This window comes from Triticum aestivum, chromosome 7D (genome assembly GCF_018294505.1).
Source record: "Triticum aestivum cultivar Chinese Spring chromosome 7D, IWGSC CS RefSeq v2.1, whole genome shotgun sequence".
NCBI lineage: Eukaryota > Viridiplantae > Streptophyta > Magnoliopsida > Poales > Poaceae > Triticum > Triticum aestivum.
In genome coordinates, this window is record NC_057814.1 from 267,654,661 (window position 1) to 267,682,535 (window position 27,875).

Sequence of the window (27,875 nt, forward strand, 5' to 3'; positions counted from 1 at the left end):
AGCAGTAGCGCCTTTCAGCGTAAACGCGCTGCTACAAAGCAAGTAGCGGTAGCGCGGTTTGACGTAGATCGCTACTACTATGTGTAGCCTATCGGCTAAGTCGTGGGAATTTTAGTAGTAGCGCTTTTATCTTCAGGCGCGCTACTGCTACAACTGTATCTGTATCTGTAGTGCCGTTTACATCAGCGCGCTACTGCTACTTAGCACCAGCGTGCCTTTTTAACACGCGCTGCTGCTAAAGTTATGTGTATAGGTTTTCCCTAGTAGTGCAAAGTCCTACATGCTATGAGCTTGAAAAAGACAACCACTTAGTAACACAGAAACTAAGGATCACCAATGATGTTTCCACTCATCAATGAGGACCATTTTCCTTAAAATGGACCTGAAAACACTAGTCGTTTTAATTTCCTTGTCGTCAATTACCAAAACCCAATAGGACATAAGGTGCCCTTTCATGTGTCTCTGCTTCCGGTGATGCTGCTCTTGCAGACGAACTTATGAAAGAAAAAGATTTTCCAATCAAATGTGAGGGCCTTGATATTGATGACCTTATCACCACCTCCCCTGCAAAGTTGGCAGGTTTCCTTGGAAAATATTCGGGCTCCCCTTTGCCTTTCAGGCACATGCGCAAGTGGACTTTCAGAGATTCTAAGAATGAAGGTAAACGATTCCGACACATCGTGGGAGGGTAGTTCCCGTTGAATAAGCCATCATGGCATCTACAACTTACCACGTGTCAACCATTCCCTATATCGACGTGGCCATGAAATAAGCTTGGCAAAATAGATTGAGGGTTCATTTGAAATGGCGATAACAAGGAGTCTCTCAAATGTTGAGACCACGCCCCACCTTAGCAGAGACCGCGTTTTTTCTCAGGAGGTGTGAAAAAACATTAAATATTGAGTTGGGCATCCCACTACCATATTTTGGTGTATCAACTAAGAACATAAATCAAAGTTGGTAGGCTTTCCTTGTGACTCCATCAAACGCCAAGGCTTGGATGCGAGCCGTCACCTCGTCTAGTTATGTGGTGGATAAACACATCACTAGGTTGCAGAAAAAGTTATGGTAGATATTCTCCTGTGTGCATGTGCATCGTATCTTATGCGGGAAGTTGATGCGTCGCTTTTTACACGTGCATGTATATTGTAAATGCAAATCTACTTCTCTTAATTGATTTTTTTTCTGCGGGTTTCTCGAGAAATAATATTATTTTGGCACCCTGTTGAAATTCATGTGTTCGAAATTACTGTAGTTCCCTCCTCGGAAATAGAGAACGGTTGACTTTTGTTTGACCATCCGAACAGAAGAAGAGTCGAGGTCCAAAAGAAGGGCAAGGCGAGCCATGGCGAGTGGTGGTGGGATGGAGGTGGAGGTGCGCGTCGTGGGCGGTGCCCGGAGCTGCTTCGTCGCGCTCCCGCTCCACCTCATCGAGGCCCTCTCCCGCACCTCCGCCTCAGGCGACCTCCCGCCCGTCCTCGCGCTCGACCTCCGCGCGGCCGCCGGCGCACGGTGGTCCCTCGCCTGGTCCGGCGCCGCGTCCCGATCCCGTGCCATCGAGGCGAGTGACTCCTTCATCCCTAGTATGAATTGATAGCCATGGCATCTGGTTGGTTAGATAGAGCCTCCAGGAGTCGGAATTTACTGCTACGTTTCACTGAACTGATGCTTGCTTCGGAGGTTTTGGGGATCAAATTTATTGAGATTCCGTTAAGTCGTTTCAATTTCTTTAATATTGTAAATTCTGTTCTTCGTGGATCTGAGGTCTCCGTCTTAGTATGTCTGTGTACTAAGAACAAGAAAAGTCATGAAAACAAGATCCCTGCGTGGAGAGAATTATGGAATTTTACTTAACTGTTTGATGGGTCGCTGTTGGGGTTGCATGGAATCAGAATCATCGAGATTTGTCTACTTGTTGTCAATCCAATCCAGTACTTGTTGTAAACTGGTTATCCCTTGTGCAGAATTGTAACGATCATCTATGATTTGCCCTTGATTTGTTTACCTTAAACACGTTTCTATACATTATATAAAAGAAAAAATATGCTCCAGATATTTGCAGTATGACATCAAATGGTGGAGCCTTGCAGGTTGCACAGGAGTTAGCAGAGTGCATTTCATTGCCTGATGGAACAATAGCTCAACTCAGTGTAGCTCGCTCTCTGACCAGAGCTGACTCGGTCAGTATAGAGCCCTTTAGTGAGGATGATTGGGAGATACTAGAGAGCCGTGCTGATTTGGCTGAAGAAACGATTTTGCAGCAGGTATTATCTGTCTTCTTTAGTAGTTGGTTTGTTTGCTGTGCTTGCTGATTTCATCTGCCATTAAAACCTAGTGAAGTTATAAGTTCTGCAGCAAATTATTTCTCTTAATCATATGCTACACCAACTGTTAATTCAGGTCTTACAATGAATTAAATCATCTGTACAATGCACTTAAGTGTTTCTGTATTACTTATTTACAAATCCATTTTCAGTTCTAATCCGTAAAATTTCAATTTTGTTCTTCAAACTAGGTCGGTATTGTTTATGAGGGCATGAAATTTCCGCTGTGGTTGGATGGCCATAATATTGTAAAGTTTGTTGTGGTTTCATCTTGTCCCAAGAAGTCAGTTGGTATGCCCCCCCCCCCCCCCTCCATTCACTTGCACGATACTGTTACATCCTTTGAACGTATGCGGCTTTCAATGCCCATGTAAAATCATATGTTGTAATTTCATCTTCCTATTTTTTTCTAGATTAAGTCATATGATGTACATTTTTAGGGAGGCTTGTGTGCACTTGGTAAGAAAGTAGCCTTTTAGATGTGTGCCTCGCAAAAAAAAATCACTTCTTATAAATTACTTTACACTGAAAGGATCTTGTTTTCATGATTTTTCTTGTATCAAGTGTGTTCTTGGAGAAAGCAAATTGAGCATGTCAGTATCTTCTGTCCATCCCCAAGTATGTTAATGGTTTGTGAGGTTTCATGTTATCTGGAACCAAGCATTAGCCCAAAACTTAAATTGCACAAAATCTTATTGCAGCATTTTGATGCTCCTTAGAGCATCTACAATGCTAGACGCTTGTATAGATGCTTATAGATTAAAATATCATAAATTAAAAGAGCATCTAAGCACTCCAGCTTTCATGTTGGATGCTAATTACATGTGCTAACTAAACAACCTAGGCGCTTGGTGCGGGAGGAAAAAGGACCAAGCGACTGGTGCATAGTTTTGTGCCGGTGCACGACCTGACACCGGGATTTAACTGGGCAACTACTAATCTGTCAGGAATCTGAACCTGGGGCCCGGGCTAAGTCTCCCCCATTGGGCATGGCCTTAAAAGGTTTGCAAACTAGTACAGTGTCAAGATTATGTATACTTCAGTGAAATATCAAAATATTCCAATTATCATCTCATCTCTTATAAACAAAATGTATTATGCTAGTTCATTAAAACGAAATGACTCTTTTGCGGCCGCGCGTGCCAACGCTCGAACCAATACACAGGCCATTGTCAGCTTTCCAACAGGTAGTAGCATTAAATGCACAGGATCCACTTCCTTTTGCATGGGAGCGGCCTACACCAAGTACTACATACGCAAGCGCTCCGCGCATGCCGCGGTCAACGTGTAGGTTATTATGGTAAGCAGGCCCACCTAATCTACATTTAATCGCCCCCCCCTTCTGAATTTCAGGGGAGTGGAGTGGGCATTCTAAATTAATCCTTCAACTAATCCTAAGGCAATCAAGAATGCACTGCACACTTTCCATTTTGGGAGAAGGTCTCCTGTCGGAAACCGAGCGTTTGGACGCTCGCGCGCGAGATAGCAATGCCCTGATTAAAATTGTATCAGAATAAGCAGGGTATGCTGTATAATTTCTGAACACTGTTATTGTGTTCAAATTTAGTCTCTATAACTAGGTAAACTATTGCAATTATCTTTTCTCTACAGACAACGCTTTGTAGCTTCTCTAGTGCACTAGTACTGCACATGACTGTAGCTAATGTAATATCCTCTCAAGAGATCCTATGTATAGTTCTAGCCTCTAGGGCATCATATGGCTTGAAGTTTCTTTGCTGCACTGTACTGTATACTGTAATTACTGCTACTCCTTATTTCAAGTTATCTATTGTGCCCATTTTTCAGTTCAACTTGTGCCGGGAACTGAAGTTGCCGTGGCACCCAAAAAACGTAAAGAGAAATATCAAGATGTGCAAAAGCAAGGTTCATTGAAGGAACAGGTCGAAACAAAGGCACTCTTGCGTGTGCAAGCAGCAGATAGAAAGTATGCACATAAATTTAAATCTAAGGGCATCGAGCTGGGGGTGGTTCTGAGCTATGCTGTGCTGATACATCCAGATACAGCTGCAAGGACTTCATTCGGTAATCTCCAGTTGGTCACTATTTCATCTAAATCATCGCCTAAGGGGCTTATTGAACAAGGCAAAGAAGCTGCACAAAAGAAGGGTGTTTCAGTACCCAAAAGGACCCGAGAAGTAGTTGTCTATGTCTTATTCTCAGACTCTGTTGCTAAAGGACATGTTATGCTTCCCTACTCTATTCGTCACTTTATAAGTGCAGACACACATTCATGTGAGTTCACAGGCCAGATTTTTTCTTCCATATACCAAGAGTTATCCAGTTTTAATCTATGAATTATGGTTACAAATTGAAGCATTTCTCAATAGCCATTTTGCCAGTCTATTGTTGCATCTTCTCTGCTGCTTACTTTGCAATTATCTGAAATGGTGTTTGTCTGTTCCAGGGGTTTATGTGAAGAAATACACTGCTAATGTCAAGAAGGATGAGCCTATAATGAAAATGTGTCCATTACATTTCAGTATGCACGAAAAATATGTGCATGATAACAGCGATTTAGGCGGTCATGAAAAGGACACTTGGAGGAACACCAGTATTCCTTCAGAAAATGGCAATTTTTTTCAGAAAGCTCCTAACAATGAGCATCTTCTGAGTACAGATGCTGATAGTATTTCTGAATCCATGTCAGAACAGAAGGTACTTATTAAGCATTGGTTTATTGGGCAACTTAAAGAAATGGCCTTTCATGCTGAAAATTCTGAGATAAGTTCAGTAGTTTTACCAGCCAAAGTTTTGATCCATTTTGAAGTGGTAGATGGGAAACTAAGCAGAGGAGTTGATTTTCTCTACCTGTTAACAATTACTTTTGAAAACCCTGGTTACAACAATTCACAAGGCAATGTTGAGATTACTTGGAAAGCCCCAACTGATGATTTAGAAAACTTGGAATTGAATTTCGGGAGGTTGGAGCTGGGTGAAGCTTTATCATTTGATTCTGTAGTGGACGATGGCTTCAACAATGCTTTTAAGCTGACTCGATCTTCGTTAGGTTGGATGGAGAATGCAATGTCGGATGTGACAAAAAGTATTTTCTTTCTCCACTGAACGTGCAAATGTTTACTTTTTTTGAATTTTATTTTTTAGATACTTAGAAATATTGCTAATCTTGTTCTTTACTTCATGATTTGCATGCTTTCCTCTTTGTAGGACTATCCGTGCTCGTGTCTTCAACTGCTCTGAGGTTATTTAACAGGCTAAAGCTCCCCTTTCCTGGATATGTTCTTGTCCATGGGCCTCGAGTACGTAATGATACCCAGTTTCTCTTGTGAAATTTTACATCTGTATTGACATAACTTTTCTGTGATTTCGAAATTAATTTGAGCTCGGGGTTATGTTTTTTTTTTTCCTTTTCGAATTTGTTTAACTTTATGTTCTGTTTCAGGGTTCTGGGAAAACTGCTTTGACACGGGCTGCTGCAAAATACTTCGAAGACCATCAAGAGATACTGGCACACATGTAAGCCACTCTTTACAAGAAACTGAGTTTTTTCTTTTGAAATAATGATCATTGCACCTAAGAATATATCAATGAAAGGTGGATTTTGTTGTTAAGAGCAGAATATATATGGATTGTTCCAAACTTGCAATTGGCAAGGCTAAGGAGACAAGGCAAGCAATTGAAGAGAGCATTTCTGAAGCTTTGCTTCATTCACCTTCTATCATCATATTTGACGATCTAGACAATGTAATTTCAGTCTCTTCAGATCCTCAAGTATCCCAATCGTCCAGTTCCTCTGATTCGTTAGTAAGATACTTGACTGATATCCTGGACGAGTACAAGGTAAGCAGGTGTTATCATATTTTTCCTTATTTACGTTGTTATGATATGTAAAAATTAAGTTGTATAACTGCCATCTTAATATGGTAGGCTGCTCTTGTTTTACAAGAGTACTCGTATGCCTTACTTGCTTAGCTTTACCCTGTATTCCCGGTAGGATAAAAGTCGTAATGCATGTGGATATGGACCTATTGCACTGATGGCTTCAGTTCAATCACTTCAGAGTCTTCCTCAAGAGCTGACTTCATCTGGTTATTTTCTTCCTCACTTTCCTTCTAGTCTGGTTTTGCATCAACAACTTCTGACGAACTAATAAGAAATTCCACAGGGAGATTCGATTTCCACGTTGAACTCCGTGCTCTTGCCATCCCTGAGCGTGAAGCACTATTGAAACATCAAGTTGAGGAGCATAAGTTACAGTGTTCTGAGGAAGTTATTTCAGAGATAGCGTCAAAATGTGATGGCTATGATGCATATGACTTGGTAATGTTTCCTTTTATCATGCAACTGCTCTTTATTGACTATCTGGTATCGACAAGCATGTCCAAAAATAGAATTTGTAATTTCTCTTATAATCAGAGTATACTTGTAGCTCAATCATGTAACATGCTTGTCATAGAGCACCTTATCATATTATTATTTGTATTATTGCTGCAATTTTGGGGGACATAAATTTTATTTGGATAGGAGTAGGTCTACCAGGTAAATTGTGATGTATGTGATGTGTTTTGTGAACAATCTGCAGCTTATGCATATATGTATACCACTGTATTCCAGGGAATTCTGGTTGATAGGGCTGTGCACGCTGCTGCCTCTCGTTTTGTCCTTCCTTCTGCCTGTTTGAACTCTGTAAACCCAACGCTGGTGAAGGAAGACTTCTTGAAGGCGCTGCATGACTTCCTTCCTGTTGCCATGCGTGATCTTAGGAAATATGCTCCTGATGGTAATAATGGTGGTTGGGAAGATGTTGGAGGGCTTAATGAAGCAGTAACTATTATTAAAGAGGTGCACATTTCTTGACTTCTTCAAATTATTTCTATCAGCGTATGTTAAACATAATGCCACTTGGAGGAGCTCACAACGCCGAATCTTCTTGGCTGTAAAAGTTTCACTAATTTCTATATTGTAACCTGAGCTTTAAGATATGATGACTGGTACTAATTCCATTAGGGTATCGATGGTCATTGTTCAGGGGATGAATACCCATAGCTAACGGAACATACAAATTATCCGTGCGCCAACGTCTGAAACTAAACTGTTGAGGACCTTAGCGGTAATATAAAAGTTGCCTTTTCTTCTGACTTCTGGGGACGTTGAAATGTACTGACTGTAGATACATTACAGTGAACATTGTTGTTGTATTCAAAGGGATTGTGCAAGGCATTAATAAGCCAGTTTAGAACAATTTTTTAATGAACATTGACATTGGTTTCTCATGGTCAACTAACTATCTTCTACACTCCTTCATTTTGTTACCTGTATAATAAGATGGTCCTACTTATATTTATTTTTCTCCTTATAGACTCTTGAATTGCCATCAAAATACCCAAACGTCTTTACTAAGGCACCTGTACGGATGCGGTCGAACATCCTCCTCTATGGACCACCTGGATGCGGTAAAACACATATTGTGAGGGTTGCGGCTGCAGCTTGTTCTCTGCGGTTCATTTCAGTCAAGGGCCCAGAGCTGTTGAATAAGTACATTGGTTCTTCTGAGCAATCTGTAAGGAACTCTCTTTTTTAACTGTGTCATCTGATTCTGGTCTTTGCCCTTTTCTAGTTTCATGCACATATATAAAGGATACTTGGGATTTTTTTTCCTTATTTTTCTTCTAGAATACGCTTCTAAAAGCACATCTTTTTGTATTAGAAGAAAGTGACGTGAAAGCACGATATTTCGCTGCGCCTTGTATTGCTCAAACCTATCTTACTGTTGAATATAGTTACTCTTTGTGTTGCAAAAGACCACTGAGATCACCATGTTCTGATATTAATGAGTTGATTCCAGGTTCGTGACTTTTTTGCAAAGGCTGCTGCGGCAGCACCTTGCTTACTATTTTTTGATGAATTTGACTCCATTGCACCCCAACGAGGAACACATAGTGCAGGAGTTTCTGATCGCGTTGTCAATCAGGTAAGTAACTGCCTTTGCTGCTACTCAACTTCAGTAGGTGAGTCTTTAGTAGTAACAAAAAAGGCAGAACATTATCTAGTTATTTTCTTGCCGTGATCTGTGTTGTTCTAATTGTATTTATGCAGTTCTTAACTGAACTAGATGGTGTGGAAACCTTGACTGGAGTATTTGTATTTGCTGCTACAAGGTTAGTTCTCAAACACTCAAAGCAAAACAGATTGCAGTCTCTACTTTTGGATTGTGATCTCTGTCAGTCTATCCTTTTGTCCTATGTTTCCTTCTGTGGTTGAGTCTTCATTATTTCAGTGAGCATAGGATGAAATGCTGTGGTTTTTACCAATGAGGATTTGTTTATTCAAATGCTTACTTTATTGCATTCCATTTTCTGATGGGTTGCTAATTTTGTTATGTGCAGCAAACCACAATTAATTGATGCGGCACTGTTGCGCCCTGGAAGATTCGATCGTCTTGTCTTTTGTGATTTTCCTCGATGGGATGAGCGTGTAGAAATTCTGAAAGTGCACTCTAGGACGGTGAGATTTCATTTAAAATGCATTGTTAGTTTTATTGTTTGTTCTGTCATGTTGTCCTTTTCTGTATGATCTTTTACGGCAAAATTTATTACTCGCTCCGATCCATATTAATTGTCGCAGCTTTAGTGCAACTTTAGTACAGTACTAAAGCTGCGACAATTAATTTGGATCGGAGGGAGTGTCATATTGGTTATTCACCAGTTATTGGAACATCAGCAATTTTCTATCTAGTTTTTCAGGTGTACTATTCATGAGTTTGTTTTTGCTCCTAGATTAGAAAAAACATTTCTCAATAGACTAGAGAAGATGTACCCTCAGTTTCTCTATGTAGATCTTGTACCTCTAAAAATATACCTCATAATTACTCCCTCCGTTCACAAATATAAAATGTTTTGGATATTTCAATATGGACTGCATACGGACTAAAATGAGTGAACAAACATACTAAAACGTGTCTATATGCATCCAATTCAGAAAAAAAAAGTTAGAACATCTTATATTTGTGAACGGAGGGAGTACTCCTAGATTAGAAAAAACATTTCTCAATAGACTAGAGAGGATGTACCCTCAGTTTCTCTATGTCAATCTTGTACCCCTAAAAATTTACCTCATAATTACTCCCTCCGTTCACAAATATAAAATGTTTTGGATATTTCAATATGGACTACATACGGACTAAAATGAGTGAACAAACATACTAAAACGTGTCTGCATCCAATTCAGAAAAAAAGTTAGAACATCTTATATTTGTGAACTGAGGGAGTACTCCTAGATTAGAAAAAACATTTCTCAATAGAGTAGAGAGGATGTACCCTCAGTTTCTCTATGTAAATCTTGTACCCCTAAAATTATACCTCATAATTACTCCCTCCGTTCACAAATATAAAATGTTTTGGCTATTTCAGTATGGACTACATACAGACTAAAATGAGTGAACAAACATACTAAAACGTGTCTATATGCATCCAATTCAGAAAAAAAAAGTTGGAACATCTTATATTTGTGAACGGAGGGAGTACTTTCTATTTCAGTATTTGGTCAGTTATGTAGTTTCTCTCGTTTTATGAGCAATTTCAGCACAGAATACTACGTTCACTTATCTCTGCATCTACATTCTTCTTAATTTTGGCTTCGTTCTTGTGTCTTCTGTTGGTCTCAGGTTTCATTGGCAAGTGATGCCAGTTTGGAAGATGTTGCTTCCTTGACTGAAGGATTTACTGGTGCTGATCTTGCGGCTATTATAACAGATGCTGGGTTGGCAGCGGTTCATGAAGTTCTGGACAGCAGGCAGGATGGTATCCCGGAAAGAGAACCGTGTATCAGCAAAGAACTTCTCATGTCTGTTGCTATGAAGGCTAGACCTTCTACACCAGCTGATGATAAGTCGGGGTACGATAAGGAGTTTGGCGAATTTGTGTCGTCCAGGAAGTCCCTTTCCACGAAGGTGCTAGTTGTTACCCAATTTCACAGTATCCATACTACATATTTCCGGATTGAATATTTGAATCATCCCCTTATGATTCACCTGCAATAACTATCTTTTTAACGTGATATTTCTTGCACAATTACTGAAAGAATGTTATGCAGGCTAGAGAGTCGAAAGGCAAGAAGGTGACGCTGGCTTGACTACCTCCTTCAAGATTGACAACTAACTACATGGGACAAATAAGGTCACCTGCATGCTTTGATCTGCATTGCTCATAAAAGAAAATCCATGCAAATACGAATTTCCCGAACATTTGGATGGACATTGGGTTCTCTCTGAATGCAGATGTTTGGTCTAGTTTCTCTGATGTCCAGATGGCGCGGAACAAAAGAACCCGGCCAAGGCTAGCTTATTTTGTACTACCACAAAAGAAGGAAGGGATCTGCACAAAATTCTGAATTGAGAGTGAAGGTGTTGCCATCTACCGTCGATATGCGACACTGTATTTACCAGTGTGCCCTAGTTTTTCTAATCGAATTAAGAGCGTCCCCGCGTAGGGAGGACACATGCTAACAGGGGGGGTCCTGGTTTTGGTGGTTCGACTGTTGGCTATGTTTGTTTTGAGGAGGTACCGATCCGCTTCCCTTTGTGAATAAAGATAACAAGTGGGATTTTGTGTTGCTACTGCTGAATAAGCGCCACAGCAAGGGATACTATGGCCTGCAGATTGATTTCAGCATAAGATAGGTTTACACAAATTCCAAACTAGTAGCATAATATATAGACAATGTGAAAGAAAAACTGTTGTGTAAACATTATTTTTCTCAATGAATTGTGTTTCGTTTCGTATAATTTCTTGTCAAAGAACGAAAGTTTAGAGCAAAAGTGGGCTAAGTGGCGCTAGACCACTCTGCATAATGAGGTTGCCTTCATTTTTAAATTGGCACTTTCTTGTACTAAATTGTCTTTCTAGTAGTTCCTCTGATGAGAGCGCCCAAACTCTCCTAGCCATGAAACAAAACAATCGAGCAAAGCATGACAAGTGTTGTCTTGTCCACACTGGATGCACACGGGGGTATTGGCCATATTTCGGTGGTGAAGAAGCTCGCCCGTAGGGATGTACTGTTGTGCTAACCGCCATACAAACACTTTAAGCTTTGATGGGACACTGATTTTCCAAAACAAGGTCCAATTTTTACCTTGTGCCTCAGTACTAGAGGATCCACCATTATGCTCCAACCAATCCTCCCTGCTAATTTTTGTTTAAACAATCATCATGTAATTGGACCGCACAGAAAAAAAACCCTGCTCTCTTCACTCCATGCCCCAAAAGTCATCAACTCTTCCAGCGCACACGGGGGTCTTCAATATCTCATCAGCATCAAAGGGAATGAACACCCTGCACACCAGCTCCTCACGCCAAAAAAGAAGAGGTGGGATCTATGAGCTTGGCCACAAACTCTGGTGGGTTTTGAACGAGTGAAGTAATCGGCCTTTTGTAGCTGCTCCGCGGGATCCAATTATGAGCTAAATATTTTTGCTCTCTCCTGTGCCAATCCTCCTAATAATTCTTTTAGCCATAATATCACGTCCATCAAGAATAGCGCGTCAGATCTGTGATGGATGAGGCCCTAGTTCAGCTTCCAAAATAGAGCATGCTGGATAGTATATCGACTTGAGAATTTTTGCGCCAAGGGGAGTTGGTCCGTGCAGCACTCTTAAGGATTGCCTAGAAAGCAAAGCCAACTTAAAGATCTTCAAATCTCGAAAGCCCGGATCTCCTAGCTGTAGAAAATCCTTTACAATCTCTAGCCAGCGTCACCCAGCAAAGAATAACATCTCAAGACACCTTTTTTGTTTACAATCTCTCAAGACACCCAACTGACGGTAGAAAATCCTTTGCTGGGTGACTTTTTGGTTTAGGGGTTGCTTTTTTTTAGGGGATGCTGGGTACTTGGAATTGGGGAACGCGAGGCCATTGGGGATACCCGGGTACTGGAGGCCCAGAGCCGAACGCGAGGCCCGGTAGAGACATCGTGACTCCATGAGAGGGGGGAATGGTACGTGGGCCAACATTGTCTGGTGAGGGGAAGGAAGGCGGAGAGAGAGAGAGAGAGAGAGAGAGAGAGAGAGGGAGAGCAGTGTAGGGAAATCGTGACTGACCACCGGAGAGAGAGAAGAAGAAGAGGCTGCCAAGGTCGACGGCGGAGAAGAAGAAGAGGCAATGGCGTCCGGGTGGGGCATCAACGGGAACAAGGGCCGGTGCTACGACTTCTGGCTGGACTTCAGCTCGTGCATGAGCCGCTGCCGCCAGCCCTCCGACTGCGGCCTCCTCCGCGAGGACTACCTCGAGTGCCTCCACCACTCCAAGGAGGTACCCATCCTTCTTCCCCCCTTCCTCCCCACGCCTAGATGGATAGAGATCTATCCTTCCTCGTCTGATCTGCCGCCGCATCGGCTGGCCGGCGGCTACCTAGATCTGTCGCCGGGGCCTCGTGTAATTCGTACGTAGGCGAGCCACTCCGGAATTTCAGGCATCTCCGGTCTTTCGTGGCAGTATCGATATACAGAGAGAAATCGATTGTTCCCGATGTGTTCTCGAACTTGGAGGGTTCATGTCGATATTGTCATGTGTTCATTTGTTATATTCCGTCGTCAATGTAGCCTACTTGTGAACCATCGACATTCTGAATCGATTCGATGTAGCCGTGTTCGGGCAAAGTAGGATTGCGCAGGGATCCTTTAACCCATTGTAGGCTTGACAAATTAGGTCGGAGTTCTTACATGCTCCATTTCATTGCGTGTTGCAGTCAACATTGATAAGCGTATTGTAAAGGGTTGTGTATCGGAGTCTTTTGTGCAATCATCTCTTAGGATGGTCGCTGAAATTGTGCTTCTGGTGATGGGATAAACTACTACAACAACAACAACAACAACAACAACAACAACAAAGCCTTTAGTCCCAAATAAATTGGGGTAGGCTAGAGGTGAAACCCATAAGATCTCGCAACCAACTCATGGCTCTGGCACATGGATAGCAATCTTCCATGCACCCCTGTCCATAGCTAGCTCTTTGGTGATACTCCAATCCTTCAGGTCTCTCTTAACGGACTCCTCCCATGTCAAATTCGGTCTACCCTGCCCTCTCTTGACATTCTCCGCACGCTTTAGCCGTCCGCTATGCATTGAAGCTTCTGGAGGCCTGCGCTGAATATGCCCAAACCATCTCAGACGATGTTGGACAAGCTTCTCTTCAATTGGTGCTACCCCAACTCTATCTCGTATATCATCATTCCGGACTCGATCCTTCCTCGTGTGGCCACACATCCATCTCAACATACGCATCTCCGCCACACCTAACTGTTGAACATGTCGCCTTTTAGTTGGCCAACACTCAGCGCCATACAACATTGCGGGTCGAACCGCCGTCCTGTAGAACTTGCCTTTTAGCTTTTGTGGCAGCTTGGCACCACTTCATCCATCCGGCTTTGATTCGATGGTTCACATCTTCATCAATATCCCCATCCCCCTGCAGCATTGACCCCAAATACCGAAAGGTGTCCTTCTGGGGAACCACTTGGCCATCAAGGCTAACCTCCTCCTCCTCACACCTAGTAGTACTGAAACCGCACATCATGTACTCGGTTTTAGTTCTACTAAGCCTAAACCCTTTCGATTCCAAGGTTTGTCTCCATAACTCTAACTTCCTATTTACCCCCGTCCGACTATCGTCAACTAGCACCACATCATCCGCAAAGAGCATACACCATGGGATATCTCCTTGTATATCCCTTGGGACCTCATCCATCACCAATGCAAAAAGATAAGGGCTCAAAGCTGACCCCTGATGCAGTCCTATCTTAATCGGGAAGTCATCAGTGTCTGACATGGTGATGGGATAAACTAATTAGGACAATTGCTGATTCTAGGATGTGACTAGTAGAACAAAAAAAAGGTAATTATACTCAAGTACTCCATTTGTAAAGAATATAAGATCGTTTAGATCACTAATAGGTCTTATATTTCTTTACAAAGGGAGTATCTGTTACATCCTGCCATGTGTGATGGGATTATATAAGAATTTTATGTTTTATTTCAAAGGGATAATACACCGATTCCTTAGAACCATTTTCCTGGCAAAAAGAATACCTTAGAACCAGCTTCGGTCCATTCATTGTTTTGAAGTACTTTCGGGTGCTAGATAAGATGACAGTCTGAACTCATATTATTCTGCACTTCCATTTCATTGTGCCGGGTGATTTTATGAATCATTGTAAGCTGATAGTGAAATCGTGAACTTAACATTTGTTATTTCTTCTACTGCAGTTCCAACGCAGGAACAGGATCTACAAGGAGGAGCAACGTCAGATAAGAGCTGCTGCTCGCAAGGCCAAGGAAGAAGCCGAAGGAGCTCCTGCTGTTGCAGCTCACCACTAGCATCCCTTTTCAATTTTTTCTTATGCTTTTGTTTGCTGCAAGTGCTTCCATGTTCGGCTATGAGCAAGGCAATAATTACCTAAACATTCTACCCTCCCAACTCCATGACTTGTTCTGAGAGCATGAGTTCGATAAACTACCTTGGTCATCAAGTTTGTGCATGTTTGAGATATTAAGCGATAATAAACGCTTGATTCAATCATGAAACATGATGTTTGTGCATGTCTGCATATCTTGTACCCCCTCCGTTCCTAAATATAAGTCTTTTTAGACATTTCAAATGGACTACAACATACGGATGTATGTAGACATACTTTAGAGTGTAGATTCGCTCATTTTGCTCCGTGTGTAGTCACTTGTTGGAATATCTGAAAAGACTTATATTTAAAAACGGAGGGAGTAGTAACTTCATGGCATTCTTCTGCTCAAGAAAGAGCAACACGATGGTTCAATACAATTCACAATAGCGCTTTTCTTTTAATTGATTGGCACTGGCACTTCAGGTGCTGAGGATGGGCTTGTCTTCAGTTGTTCGGATTCTACCTCCTCCTCACGAACTGATTAATCAGTTTATGGACTAAGATTGGAAAATGGAAGATTTCCTGCAAAAAGAAAAGTGAAGATTTTTCTTCCTTTAGTGCAAATGGTGTGATCGTTCTTCAGATTGTTTTTGCTGCAAATGCAAACAGCAGGCTCTAATAATATTCTGTGTCAATTTGGTGTTTCAGCTGTTCATAAAGCCTTGTTTATGGTTTGATTCGGTATTCATACAGAAGAAAAGGCATAGCACTGTTGTTGATTTTAAGTGGATGTGAGCAGAATTCGTTGCACATATTAGTTCTTCTAGCTGATCAAATTCAAGACATTGCTTAAACCTTGGCGCTGGAAACAAAGCATGATTTTATTTTTTATTTTATCTTTGCGTTTCATTGCATTGAAGAGAAGGGATAGTACATTCCTCCTAGGAGGCTGGGGTTACAAAAGATTGTGCTCTCGATCAGTGGACGTCCCAGGATGTGGGCAGGACTACCCTGAGCCCCTTTGCCTCGGCTTGTGCCCAGCATGATTTTATTTTCACAACACAAAGCTACAGTGACAATAAAAAGAATGTGATAACCCCAGAGCAGGACGTACATTAGCTCTTATTCCCAAGCAACCAGATGATTTTTTTCAACCAAAACAACAGGTGAAAAGAAACCACCTCTCACATCTGGCATTACTTTGCTTTAAACTATATACAACACAAAGGACTGCCTTTTCAGTCCCCAGTGGGTCTTAACGAATCGCTAACCCCTAATCTAGAATACCAACTGCCCAGCGCATATCTTCTGAGGAACTTGTGAGTCAGACGTGAGCTTCAACTCAAAATAATTAAATCTTCATTTGCTCCCAGCGCATATCTTCTGCTGTCAATGCAAACTGAGAGGCGCCACCGCGGGGAAAAAAATTCTACCGGCAGCTGTCAAAGTGCACCTAGAACTGCCTTGAGCTCATGGTCTCGCCTATTCTTTAGGAAAATAGCAATCTTTTACAGATAGCCGGTCAAAAGCATCAAAATTTGCCTTTAAACCAACAAACTGGCTTCCTAGCTGCGCACAAGCAGCATGCGGCCATCTGCACCCCTCTCTGCTGCGGAAGGGGCAGAGCGTTTCGCAAACTTGGTTGCTTGGTGTCTCTGATACCAAACTGTCCTCAATCGCAGAGATGGATACAGACAGGTCAGCATTATCATCTTGCTGGGATACAGTGTCAGCTTCTCTTCGAAATGAATATGACATCTCCTCGGACTTGTCCACTTGGTTTTCGTTCGTCGAGAAATTAACAGTGCACCCTATAGTTTGGATCGCCCTTTTAATGGCGACGTTCTCCCTTCGAGCCCTTTGAGCCATGGCTAAGGCTGAACTACTTGCACGCCTCTCCCTCTGCAAGTCTGTCAGCATAGACTCCATCTTCATTTTAATATCCCTTGATCTTGATTCAGCCATCTCCTTTGACTGCCCATTGCATGAGAAAACAAAGGAATACATGAAACCTATCTTCAGCCATGAATTTTTGTCTGCTAACTTATGTATTATAAGTACTAAAAAAATAGAGAAGAGCCTGCATAATAAATAATAAAAGGCTATAGAAAAGTACCTTGACTGAGGCCTCGTATTTTTTACGCATGGAATGCCCATGGGATTCAAGACCGCCACCTTGTGATTCAGGGGGACATGTCCATCTCAAATAAAACTGAGGCCATAGAGTTGGAGCAAGTGCTGCAGCAGGGGGTACAAGGGGGAGCCAATACCTCTCTCGGTCATAAAATGGATTAATGTGCTCATGGAAGCTACCACCAGAAGCCCGGAGATCAGCCAAGTACGTCCACATGCAATGGCAAGAGCTTGTAACCCCAGATTGCTCTCTTTCCCGCTCACTTGCATTTGGAATAAAAATTAGCCATGCAGAATACTTTACAATTAAGATAAACCAAACAGTGCAGAAAGAATCAAACATTATCTTTTTAACCAGAGACTATCATGGTCTGGACAAGCACATTTTTGGCACGTAATCAATAGGATCTCCAATTTGTGGATTATACAGCTTAAACAGCTTAAAATTTGTGGATTATACAGCTTAAAATTTGTGGATGATGGATTCTAAAACAGGATGTGGCATGATTACTGGGTCAACTAATTACTAGATAATACACATGCAGCCTGCTGACACTTTGAATTGATTTGAGCACCAAATGTGTACTAATAGATACCTAAGATAAACTTCAGAATTGCTCAGTGCACCCTATAGTGACTTAATTCAACTGCAATCCTTCATAAATAATCCTGCTAGTTGTTTTTCCATGAGGGGATACTTCTTAAACATTAAAAAGCATATGGAAAACCTTAGAAGAATGAGGGCATGTCTCCTTACAGAGGTTCCTTTTATTCGATACATACATACAAATTTTAACTGAAAATTGATCTGAACTTAAAAGAAGTTCAATTCTTACATGATGTCCTACTAATAAATATATCGACACAACATCTGCATTTCAAATTTCGCGTTTTTCATATGCTTCACTTTTATTGATGATTCACACATAAAATGGAAAGGGTGTGATGAACATGCCTTTGTCTCCCCCCCTCCCTCCCCCCACCGCACGTGCGCATGAGCACACACACACAAACGACATACGAACAAAAAATTGCCAAGACGGTCTCTAGATTAAATACCTATTGCATAGGAAGTTCCCAAAGCGACATGATAGCACACAATCCATAAAGTCAACTAGGAATTTCTGCAACAAGAATAGTCCAGGTTATGCATATCCATGAAGAGACCTAGTGTTAGCATGACCATACAGCTGCAGAAGAAAAAGAAGACTTACAGATGAAAACTGAAATGCAGCTGGGTATAGACGTAACAACTGAGCAATACAATCAAGCCACTGAAACAAAAGATGCGGTATTAGAAGAGAACAAGCTCAAGTAATTAAACAAAATGTATATCAAATACCTCCAAAGCAAACACAAATGCATGAACAAGACAACAGAAACATCCAAACTGTATGATAGGTCGCCCCTATTATATTAAAAAGGAGCCATGCAGTTTTGTTCTCAAATGCTCGAACACATTGATAATCATTAAAGCACACCATGCTGTTAACTGATGTCACTCCATTAGAAATTTAACACTTCTGAGAGGCATGATTTGTGAAGGGTCTGCTGCACAGCCTAACTAAACTGTGAGCAGCCTTTAGCCCCCCAAATAGGTAAAATCCATAATCTATTAAATAGAACAAGTAATTTGAATATTAACATATAAAAGAAACAGCCTATCATTTATTCATCAAAGCCACCAGTTGGTAGTTGCTGAGACCAAGGCAACTCCTATTATTTATTGATACAATCTACAAGACAAAAGGAAAAGAAAAGTAGCACTTGTAGGCTACCTGTAACAGTATGGGTGAACTGTTGTTTGATGTCTGGGATTGAACTGATGTATTAGAGGATGACCCTGGTGTTCCTAAAGAACCTCTGCTCGGCGAACTGGTTAAATTCCCAACAGATGGTTGCCTTAGTAACTCATACTGTGATCCCCCATTCTCGGACACTGTTGGAATTCCCAATCGCTCTGCAAACGGGTGACCAAAAGCTAGCCAATCCTTTTCCACAAGGGCCTAAAAACAGTTTGGTAAAAGAGTGTTATATATCCAAGTTCCAAAACCAAGTCTTTCATACTATTGAAGTGACACAATTGAAACAAATCAGCAATCGGGAACTATTATACATTAGACAACGTAATGTTGATTAATGGCAGGGCACAGGAACTTAATGTGAATATGAACTGCAGTTTTAGTCTTAAAAGTTCAGAAGGCCATATATCATGTGAAGAGGCATGTGCAACAACTAGTCCGAGGAAATGGCATGTCATTACATTACATTTCCATTTTAACAACAAAAACAATCAAACATCAAATATAATTCTAAATATTCCATTGAAGAGTTTCATGACAGGAATGGAGGAGAAGTGGAAACAAAATTATCTTGCCACAGGAGCACATTGCAAACTTTGTGGTCTCTGCGAGTCTGTACCTGGAACCCATCGAACGTTCTATAATAGGGGTCAAGCAACAAACAAGCAAGTGCAATCAACTGGGTTGTGCGGTCCCAACCATCACTGCAAAAGAGAAACAAAAATCAGAAATTAAAATTTGATCGGAGCAACAAAGCTGTAGCAATCATGCAGCCTAAGATTATCATTATTAATGCATGAGAGGTGAGCAAGACAGCCAGGATTTGGAGTCCCTCTGATTCCTAGTAAGACTAGTAAACAACAACAACAACAACAACAACAACAAAGCCTTTCAGTCCCAAACAAGTTGGGATAGGCTAGAGTTGAAACCCATAAGATATTGAAACCGTTCTGGCACATGGATAGCTAACTTTCACACATCCCTGTCCATGATTAAATCTTGGGTCACAAGCCATGTTCCAAACTCAAAATGAACAAAGACCTACCAACCAGCATTTGGTTCTTAAGGCCTGCTTTAACACCAGATCATTATATAAGGTAACCTGCATGGTATAGTTCAACCACTCCAGTGGCATTGGCATGTAATCCCAGCTACAACAAATGATTAAAGGAGCTACGGCAGCAAAAGGGTGAAAATAGGCTGGCTTCACTACCTCCAAATGGTAGTTCAATAACCTCTCAAGGTGGTTTCACCATTATTTCACATCCTAGGGTCACAAGAGTAAAAGGAGCAAATTTTCAGGTTCTGATTATGCAAGTTTGACAACAAGTGGTAGAAACTTGGGATACATATCATTATTATTATTATTTTAACAAACGGGTTCAGATACTAAAACAGTAAAACCTTAACAGCAAACAGTGTCCATCCTTCCATGCAATGTATAAATGAATTTATGCACATCACATAAGCAGACTCTTGCCATAGTTGAGGGTTCAAATGGTTTTCTTTTCCTACTGATCACACAAATATTTCATAATCATTCGCAACAGATCTTTTGTTATCTGAATTGATAAGCACAAATATGATGAGCAGAGAATAGCAAATCTTCCCTGCAGACACTTGCATGCATGACATGTCTGAACTAAATGCAAAATCAATAAGCATGATCACAGAAAACAGAACCATCAATGTTCTCCATTTACAACAACCAGCAAATTAGTTCAATTAGCACATCTTATCGATACTGAGGTAAGTACAAAAAAACCTGCAATGGACAAGAACTGAAGCTGATTCCTGGGCAATTTGTGCAGCAATCCATGAAGCACCAACCAGGATGTTCTGGATATGATTTAGCCATTCCCCTAACATCGAAGAAAACTGTGTCATGCTATTAAGACTGCCTCCACCCCAGGTTGATCCACGATTTCTCTGAAAGAGAAAATATTATATTATTCTTGTGTTTGCTTCTCAGTGAACATGCAGACATTACAGTGTGAAAAAATCAAATGCTTGCCCGGTCTCCGACGAGGGATACAGCTGAAGAGGAACCGTTTGATGATATTGACCCATGGGCATCCACATAATCCCTAAGGCGAGAAAGACTATCTCTCATTGTGTGGATGTTTTGTATTCCTAAGAAAAGAACCTGGTTCCAAATCCAATGAATTATAGAAATAAAACAAAGTATAAAGCAGTTCTATAGAATACCCATACAAGCCGATCTGTGCATATACTCTTACCTCAGATTTTGGATAATTAGAAGATGACTCTGAGCCACCACCCTTTGCCCCATTTGCTAAAGCATTTGCTCTTGGCCGGGCATCAACTATGTATAATTTCCTGTTTATATTGGAAGCGGGAAATTTGCAACATTAAAAGCATTGAAACTGTTCATAGCGGTTAGGTATCACCGTATCAGAAAGTCAATATGTGCTAAGAAATATGGAATGGAGGGCATAAAAGGCAGTGGCTTATACTAACTAGAATTTGCTCATGTTAAACACAAAAGTAGGTAAAATTTAATATGACATGACATCAGCTATGGGTTCTCAGCTCTGCATGTGAGGATAGAGAATAAGACAGTCGATAGCATTAGCAACAGTGCAACACCGTTTGCCTGCATACATCTGTTTTTTCAACTACATAACTGCCCATGCGTTGCAACGGAGGCATAAATATTCTAGTAGCTTAGCCCGCGACTGCGCATCCGTCAATGTTAAATTGGTGCATTAAAATTTGTCTTGATGGAGTACTATCTTGTTGTCAACGCAATATTGGGTGATTTAAGCCATATGGAAAACTGGCTTAGCCTATCTAATGCTTGTTATCTTCTACACTAAGAAGTGTTCAAGTGTGGTCCTCTGGATGTTTATAATGTGCTTGCACATTTTTATTTCCCTGGTCTGATATTGAACACATTCCAGTTTTCAAACTGTAGACCAGATGTTTATAATGTAGTCCTCTGGATGTATTCAATCAAATGGTAGTAGTTCAAGTGTAACCACTAATTATGCCCCTTCTGTCTTGAATAGATGAAGTTCTTCATCTGCTTGCTGCTCACAATCATCAACTACAGCTTGACATCATCTACGCGGTCAGCATGCTCGCAATTGATTAAGAGCATCCACCAATCGAACATGTGTTTGTGTTGTGATGATAAACCGCTGATGTTCGCTGATCAAACATCTTGTATTTTTCATCTGGACCGTGGCATGTGCCATGTTTATACAATAATCATTTTCCTTATTTCTGGAATCATGATACTTATAACTGATTATAAGAGCTTATTTGTTGCTTTGCATAATCTGGTTGTACGTTCGTTGCATGTAAAGTTATTTTATGAGTTGAGTTGTAAAGATTGCACTTTTAATTGTAGTGTTGCCATTCTGCACCAGCTTGTTCAAAACTGTGTGTACCAAATAGTAGAAAGGGGATTAAGGGATGTGAAGGTTGGATTGGTGAGCATTTGAGAGGATTGGGTGAAGAAGAGGAGCCACCAAATCCCCTCCAATCCCAACCCCCTTGGGGCTGGAAAACCACCTCTACCAAATGAGGCCTTATTGGCTTGCCAACAATGAAAACAAGATTTTGTTTGGTAAGTCAACAAGATGTGGGGAAGTTGAGACAGTTTTCAGGAAATCCAATGGGACAAAAAAACAGAGGTGGGATGGGGAGAAATCAAAACGGGGAGTAGGAAGAGGGTTGGACAAAGGAAAGAGTGAAACGGGAACCTTTCGTTCATTTTTAGTAGAGAGAGAAATAGAGAAAGAAAAGCACATGTAAGAATTAAGTTGCAAACATCATAAGTGAAAGAGGGCTCATAGAGTCAAGGACACATTATAAGAGACGATACTTAAATGATATCAGAGCCCAACCAACATAGACATGTAAAACATGCTTTGATTACCTTGGAGGCAAATTCGCATCAACATTTTGGGTGCAGAGAGCAGAAACAAGCTTCTCGTCAGCATTGCTGCAGAAATTACCGTATGATTAGACCAGCAGCACTCAGAGGTCAGCACACATGTCAAGGCTATTTATTTAGATCGATGTAAGCTCACTTTCTAAAGTTCATCATTAATCCCACCAGCGGTTGAGACGATCTTGCCAAGACAGCTCCAGAAACTGCAATACAGACAAGTTCACTTCTTACTGCATATTATTCAAAAAAACTAAAACCAAAATGCTAGCTGATGCCTCCTTCACGGTTCTTTTTATCACCGCTATAACCATGCTTTTAATCACCAAAACATGTGTAGTTTGCCCGATCAATATGGATATAAAATACCTCCAACTCCAAAAGGAAGGCATATGATTTGGTATTGTAATTGTTGATAGTTTTCCTACAAACTTGGTCAAACTTTGCACCATTTGACTTCAAACAAAATTTGTGTGCCCTCTTTTCAAGCACGGCGGATGTAGAGACTTGGTGTTCAGCAACATGAATGAACCACTCGAATTTCAAACTTACTTAAGAAAATACATATAAAACATGATTTCACATGACATGATTAAACTAGAAAGAAATAAGGACATCAGAGAACCAGGAAGTTCCCATTTCATAGTAGCTACTCTTGGGATTTTATTTGACATTTTAACAAACAGAAATAGAACTGGTTGGCAGACCAAATAGAAGGTTCATACCCAAACGTAGTAGCATTACAAGTACAATTGACTGGTTTGGATATACTTGCAAGAATACTAACAAGAGTTGTGGTGGTGCCAGGCTTTTAGCCGGTAGTAAAGGAGATAACTGACCATCTATGAACCAACAATATTTTACAAAAGAAAATGCTGAGGTTATTTCATGCATAAAACAATTTCCAAATATAGTGAGTAAAAAAATTACAGGGGAAGGTAAAAAATGTTTGCAAGGAATGAAAAATGAGTAGACATACCAGGGTTACACCACGAAATAATAGGCAAGCGTCTGCCGGCTCGGAAAGTAGAAGCTTGCCACAAATCTTCATCACTAAAAGAAAAATATTTGCATGTGTGACTTGTTGAGGATGTATTTAAAAGAACAGAAATTATCACATGATGTTGCCAAAGGCAAAAGAATACCTTATGCTCTTAGGAACAATCAACTGAGAGGGGTATGTTGAACACAATGAATAGCTCGAATTAACTGTGGTTAGTCTCCAATTGTTACGGAAATAATATTTTTCAACTTCAAACTCACTGCCTTCGCTAAGAAGACGATGGTATTCCTTCATGAGACGCATCTTTGGATCGGATTTCTTATCAACAGTGGATGGGTCACAAGAAAATGCATATAGCTCCCACAGCTGAGAAGGTTTAGCATATCTTCTCAAAGCGTCAAACACTTCATTTTTCTGGAAAGGTAAGTATCAGAAGTAGATCTCTGAAGATAAATGGCTAATCTAGTAATCTGGTATAACAAAATACAAGTGCATGTAAAGTTAAAACTGGATATTGCTCAACCTAAAGAAAATGCCGCGCTTATTTCCAGAATAAGCTAAAAAAAAGTAATCAATAAACAAATGCAATAGTTTTTGGCTAGAATGGAAAAGAATATCTACCTGCTTGGTTCTAGGACGAAAAGCGAACACAATAACTCTCATGTCTTTACCTGAACAGAAAAGTAACCAAGTAAAAGGTGAGGTAATTAAAATGTATTTTCTGAACTTTTCAAATGGTCAACAAAATCACTGGAAATAGACTGCACATCCATTAAAAAAATGAATGAAGCAGCAACAGAACAAAGACATTTCAACTATCACGGTAAAAATCACAAATCTGAGTCGTCGGGGTAAAAGAATAGAAGAAATGGTGGATGCAGTTACAGGATGATATGTAAAAGAGATTCCTCACACCAATAGTATCATTCTTCCACTCAGACTTACTCAAATTTCATGATTAAGTAGCTGTTGGTGCTCAGGGCAACCCTACGAAGTAGAAACTCACCAATGACTTGAAGAAGTTCACGAGGCTGCTTCTTATCATACTGGCGTGGTACGGATTGAAGCTTTACATCCTGCAGAAAAACCAGTCTGATCAATAATCCATAAGAATTGCTTGCAAGCATTAGAGCAAACAACAGTGGTCATGCGCCAAAGAAGATAAACCAAACTTAAACCAATAAAGTGTCCACTGATAGTAACCTGGAGACTTACATCATTTAACTTCTCAATTGTACTAAGGGGTATGGTACCTAACTCTATTATGCTTTTTGTTACCTGGCTCTGAAAAAAAAAAGGAAATGTAAGACAGAATATACAAAGTTCTTATTCCAAAAACAAACCAATAAATTTTCTAGATTCCAATTCGATGGAATGAAATTGAGAGCACAATGTAGAAAGTGAACAATATTAAAAGAAGAATCACATGGCAGAAGGAATTTGTATTTAAGTGCAAGAAGCATCACGCCGTGTAATATTAGTTTTCACGGTTCCAACAGAATAATAATATGATTGCTTACCACAAAGAGAAGACGGAAATTTGTCACTGAAACAATGCCGGCCTCATCTGTGTTTAGTAGAACAACACCATGGCCCTAAGTAAGGAGAGGTAAGGATGATCAAATTCGAGATGGACAAATGTGAAGACAAACATGGGAATGAGATTCATTCAGTGAAGGTTTCTGGTTTATGACTGGAAATGCATTATCATTTACAACTCGTGGTTTTCCTTATTATTAAATTACGAACACTAGGGAAAAACAAGTCACTATATAACCTTGAGTACTAAATTGATTTGGCCCCACACAGATTAATAAGTACTTCAATTTAAGAATATGTCATGTGGAAAATTGACAATGATAGGCAGTTAGGCATTTATTTCCCTTGTTAGCAGAAATTTCATGGTATGGGGGGAGCAAATATAGCAGAAAGGGAGGAACTAGCCACAGACTAGTCCACTGAACCTTGAATTATCTCACCCAACACAAATTCTCCTTGGGTTATCTTTGTTCTCTGTTGAGTTGACCACGGTGGGGCTATTGTCTAGTTCTCTCTGTCTGGCAAGTGAATATGCATGGCAGTAAAAACCAGATTATAATTTCAGTACACTTCATTTGTCTGCCTTTCACATTTATTCCACAATTTTTAGAGGCATTCCATAATTATTTCCTGTTTACTGATCCTATTAGCTAACAAATTGATTAACGCGTGCCATGCATGCACTCCGACCTATGAATTTCCAGTTCAGCCACTAAATAGCCAACTATGTACATTACTACATTGGACCTGCTATATGCTATTACACAACCTCCAAATCTTTTGGAATGCACTAATTGCGATCTAACTCCAGTATCTAGCACATGAATGCTGGAAGCACAGCCCTACATTGCGCGGATACTTCAGAAAGCACGCGTATCTGGCCAGATACTGCCCGGATACTCGGATACTGCCCCGATACGGCCCGATACGTATCTTGTACGTGTCCTTTGATTTATTTATTTTTAAAAGAAACTAATGTTTGATACGTGTGGGATACTGCTGCGATACGTTTTGGATACGGAAAACCCTTCGTTCGACGTGAAAACACCTAATGGAGCCGCCGTACATCCCCATAACTCCTCAACTCGTCAAGTCCTCTCATCTCCCCACTGCACACATTATGTCCTTCTGAATTCCAATAGTTGATAGCCGGCTCGCCGGCGGCAGGAGACTTCCACATCTCTCCTGCAGGAGGTATCACAGCCTGTAGACCTGCCGCGCTGGCCTTTACTCAGATTTTATTGTTCGGTCAACTAACAGGTTCCACCTAATGAATGGTATATTCAACAAAATTAATATCAAGTTGTTTTTTATGAATTTGCTCACACAAACTTATTTGGTTAGGTTGTACATATAAACAATGGAAATAGCAATTTAGTTCCATTTAGGACAATGACATGCCCAACTGTACTCGATTTTTATTGCAGATCAACTGTTTGTGTACATAATACTTTATTATTGAAGGAAGCATCCATAATAATGTTGTACGATACTGCTTATTGTGATAAATTTCGTTTGTGTTAAACACTAGTTTTTCCTGTGAAAATTTACATCCAGCTTAGGCACATTATTACATATATATGTTAACTGAAAAAAAAAAGGTGTGTAGAAGTGGAACCTGATGAGACTAGAAAATAAAGGGAAACACACATTATCTACTACCTCGCCGCAACAAATCATATAGTATAGCAATATTGCAACCGATATACTAGCCCATTTGTTATATAGAATTTGAGGTATGTGCAATGCCATTGGGCTAATCTAGAACGGCCACAACCAATACATATCAAGAGTTAATGACAATCCACGCCACCAGGCTCGCCGTATACCATAAGATTGCATATGGTTACCAAAACATATCAATAGGTCGCGAAGCGGAATTCACCAACCTCACAGAAAATGAAATCCATCGAACTGGTGAGGAATTTAAACTTGGGGGATGGAGTCGAACCTGGGCATAAACCTCCTCGTCCTCGAGCAGGAACTCCTCCATTCCCTGCGAAGACCTCCGCGACCTCGGATCCTTGAAGCGAGAAAAAAAAGCACAGAGCCGCATTAGAACGTCAGACCACAGCCACAACAGCAACCTAACCCTACGCACTCGCGCCGGAGGGGTGCAGGCACATGCGCGTGCTTATCGGTTCCAGGAATGGAGCGATGCGCGCTCGCAGCGTGCGGTGGCCCCGACGCGGGCACGCGGGCCGCGTGCGAATCGGAAGCCCCAACTCCCGCCGAGGCGTCGGGCGCGCGGCCGAGGTGGTACAAGGTGAGGGACCGCGGGGCCGAGGAAGGTGTGGGGACGGGGGCTGGGGCTACCGTACCTCGATTTGGTTCCAGTCGATGGCGTCCCAGCTCCCAGAGGCCTCCATCTCCGGCGAGCGGAAGCGGCGGGGTACCCGACAGCGCCGCGGCTTCTCGTTGTCGTCGCGCGCGCGAGAGGAGAGAGAGAGAGGGACAGAGAGAGAGAGCGGTGTTGCGTTCGCGTGGGCTTTGGTTTGGCGTTGGCTTGTCGGGGGAGGCGACCGTCTCGCATTCGTGACGGCGCGGTCTCTATGCAATGCACGGTTTGTGTTCGTGTGCGGTGGCGTGAGGCAACCTACGAACCATGGCGAGGCATGGGACGATGGACGAGTTCGTTCCAAGTTTCCTCCTCCAAATTATTTTCCTGCGGATATTAAAAAATGTGTATTTTTATTAATATACAGTACGCTCATATACTCGCTCTATGAATGCACGCACGCATATCCTACTCCTATGAGTACCTTCGAGAGACTAAGCCGGCACATTAT

The 27,875-nt window shown here is 41.2% G+C and overlaps 3 protein-coding genes across 9 annotated transcripts; 2 read left to right on the forward strand and 1 right to left on the reverse strand.

Annotated features, from left to right (window-relative positions):
- Positions 1-1,270: 1,270 nt before the first annotated feature.
- On the forward strand, positions 1,271-11,082 carry LOC123164445 (peroxisome biogenesis protein 1). 5 transcript variants are annotated; one of them, XM_044581940.1, is made up of 18 exons: positions 1,271-1,561; positions 2,091-2,264; positions 2,516-2,615; positions 4,131-4,577; positions 4,750-5,388; positions 5,511-5,602; positions 5,746-5,819; positions 5,921-6,143; positions 6,298-6,391; positions 6,469-6,623; positions 6,918-7,145; positions 7,663-7,863; positions 8,149-8,274; positions 8,400-8,461; positions 8,690-8,807; positions 9,967-10,251; positions 10,395-10,477; positions 10,579-11,082. In XM_044581940.1, exons 1-17 carry the CDS (start codon positions 1,346-1,348, stop codon positions 10,431-10,433), a joined length of 3,273 nt encoding a protein of 1,090 aa, XP_044437875.1. In that variant the 5' UTR covers positions 1,271-1,345; the 3' UTR covers positions 10,434-10,477; positions 10,579-11,082. The 5 variants fall into 5 exon arrangements, with proteins under 5 accessions (XP_044437875.1, XP_044437877.1, XP_044437876.1 ...); XM_044581942.1 differs by having other exon boundaries at positions 10,592-11,082; XM_044581941.1 differs by having other exon boundaries at positions 10,395-11,082.
- A 1,211-nt stretch (positions 11,083-12,293) lies between these two features.
- On the forward strand, positions 12,294-14,892 carry LOC123167721 (NADH dehydrogenase [ubiquinone] iron-sulfur protein 5-B). Its single transcript, XM_044585580.1, has 2 exons — positions 12,294-12,607; positions 14,560-14,892. Exons 1-2 carry the CDS (start codon positions 12,458-12,460, stop codon positions 14,668-14,670), a joined length of 261 nt encoding a protein of 86 aa, XP_044441515.1. The 5' UTR covers positions 12,294-12,457; the 3' UTR covers positions 14,671-14,892.
- Positions 14,893-15,778: 886 nt separating this feature from the next.
- Positions 15,779-27,667, reverse strand: LOC123167720 (phosphatidylinositol-3-phosphatase myotubularin-1). 3 transcript variants are annotated; one of them, XM_044585579.1, is made up of 20 exons: positions 27,408-27,667; positions 27,038-27,109; positions 25,068-25,142; positions 24,763-24,831; positions 24,554-24,623; positions 24,169-24,218; positions 23,690-23,961; positions 23,524-23,597; positions 22,687-22,750; positions 22,533-22,598; positions 20,866-20,965; positions 20,640-20,771; positions 20,391-20,554; positions 19,245-19,329; positions 18,602-18,829; positions 18,038-18,097; positions 17,883-17,947; positions 16,961-17,086; positions 16,807-16,865; positions 16,516-16,664 (listed from the first exon to the last, which is right to left on the reverse strand). In XM_044585579.1, exons 1-19 carry the CDS (start codon positions 27,453-27,455, stop codon positions 16,853-16,855), a joined length of 1,833 nt encoding a protein of 610 aa, XP_044441514.1. In that variant the 5' UTR covers positions 27,456-27,667; the 3' UTR covers positions 16,516-16,664; positions 16,807-16,852. The 3 variants fall into 3 exon arrangements, with proteins under 3 accessions (XP_044441512.1, XP_044441513.1, XP_044441514.1); XM_044585577.1 differs by having other exon boundaries at positions 15,779-16,664; positions 16,807-17,086; XM_044585578.1 differs by lacking the exon at positions 24,763-24,831 and having other exon boundaries at positions 15,779-16,664; positions 16,807-17,086.
- Positions 27,668-27,875: the final 208 nt, after the last annotated feature.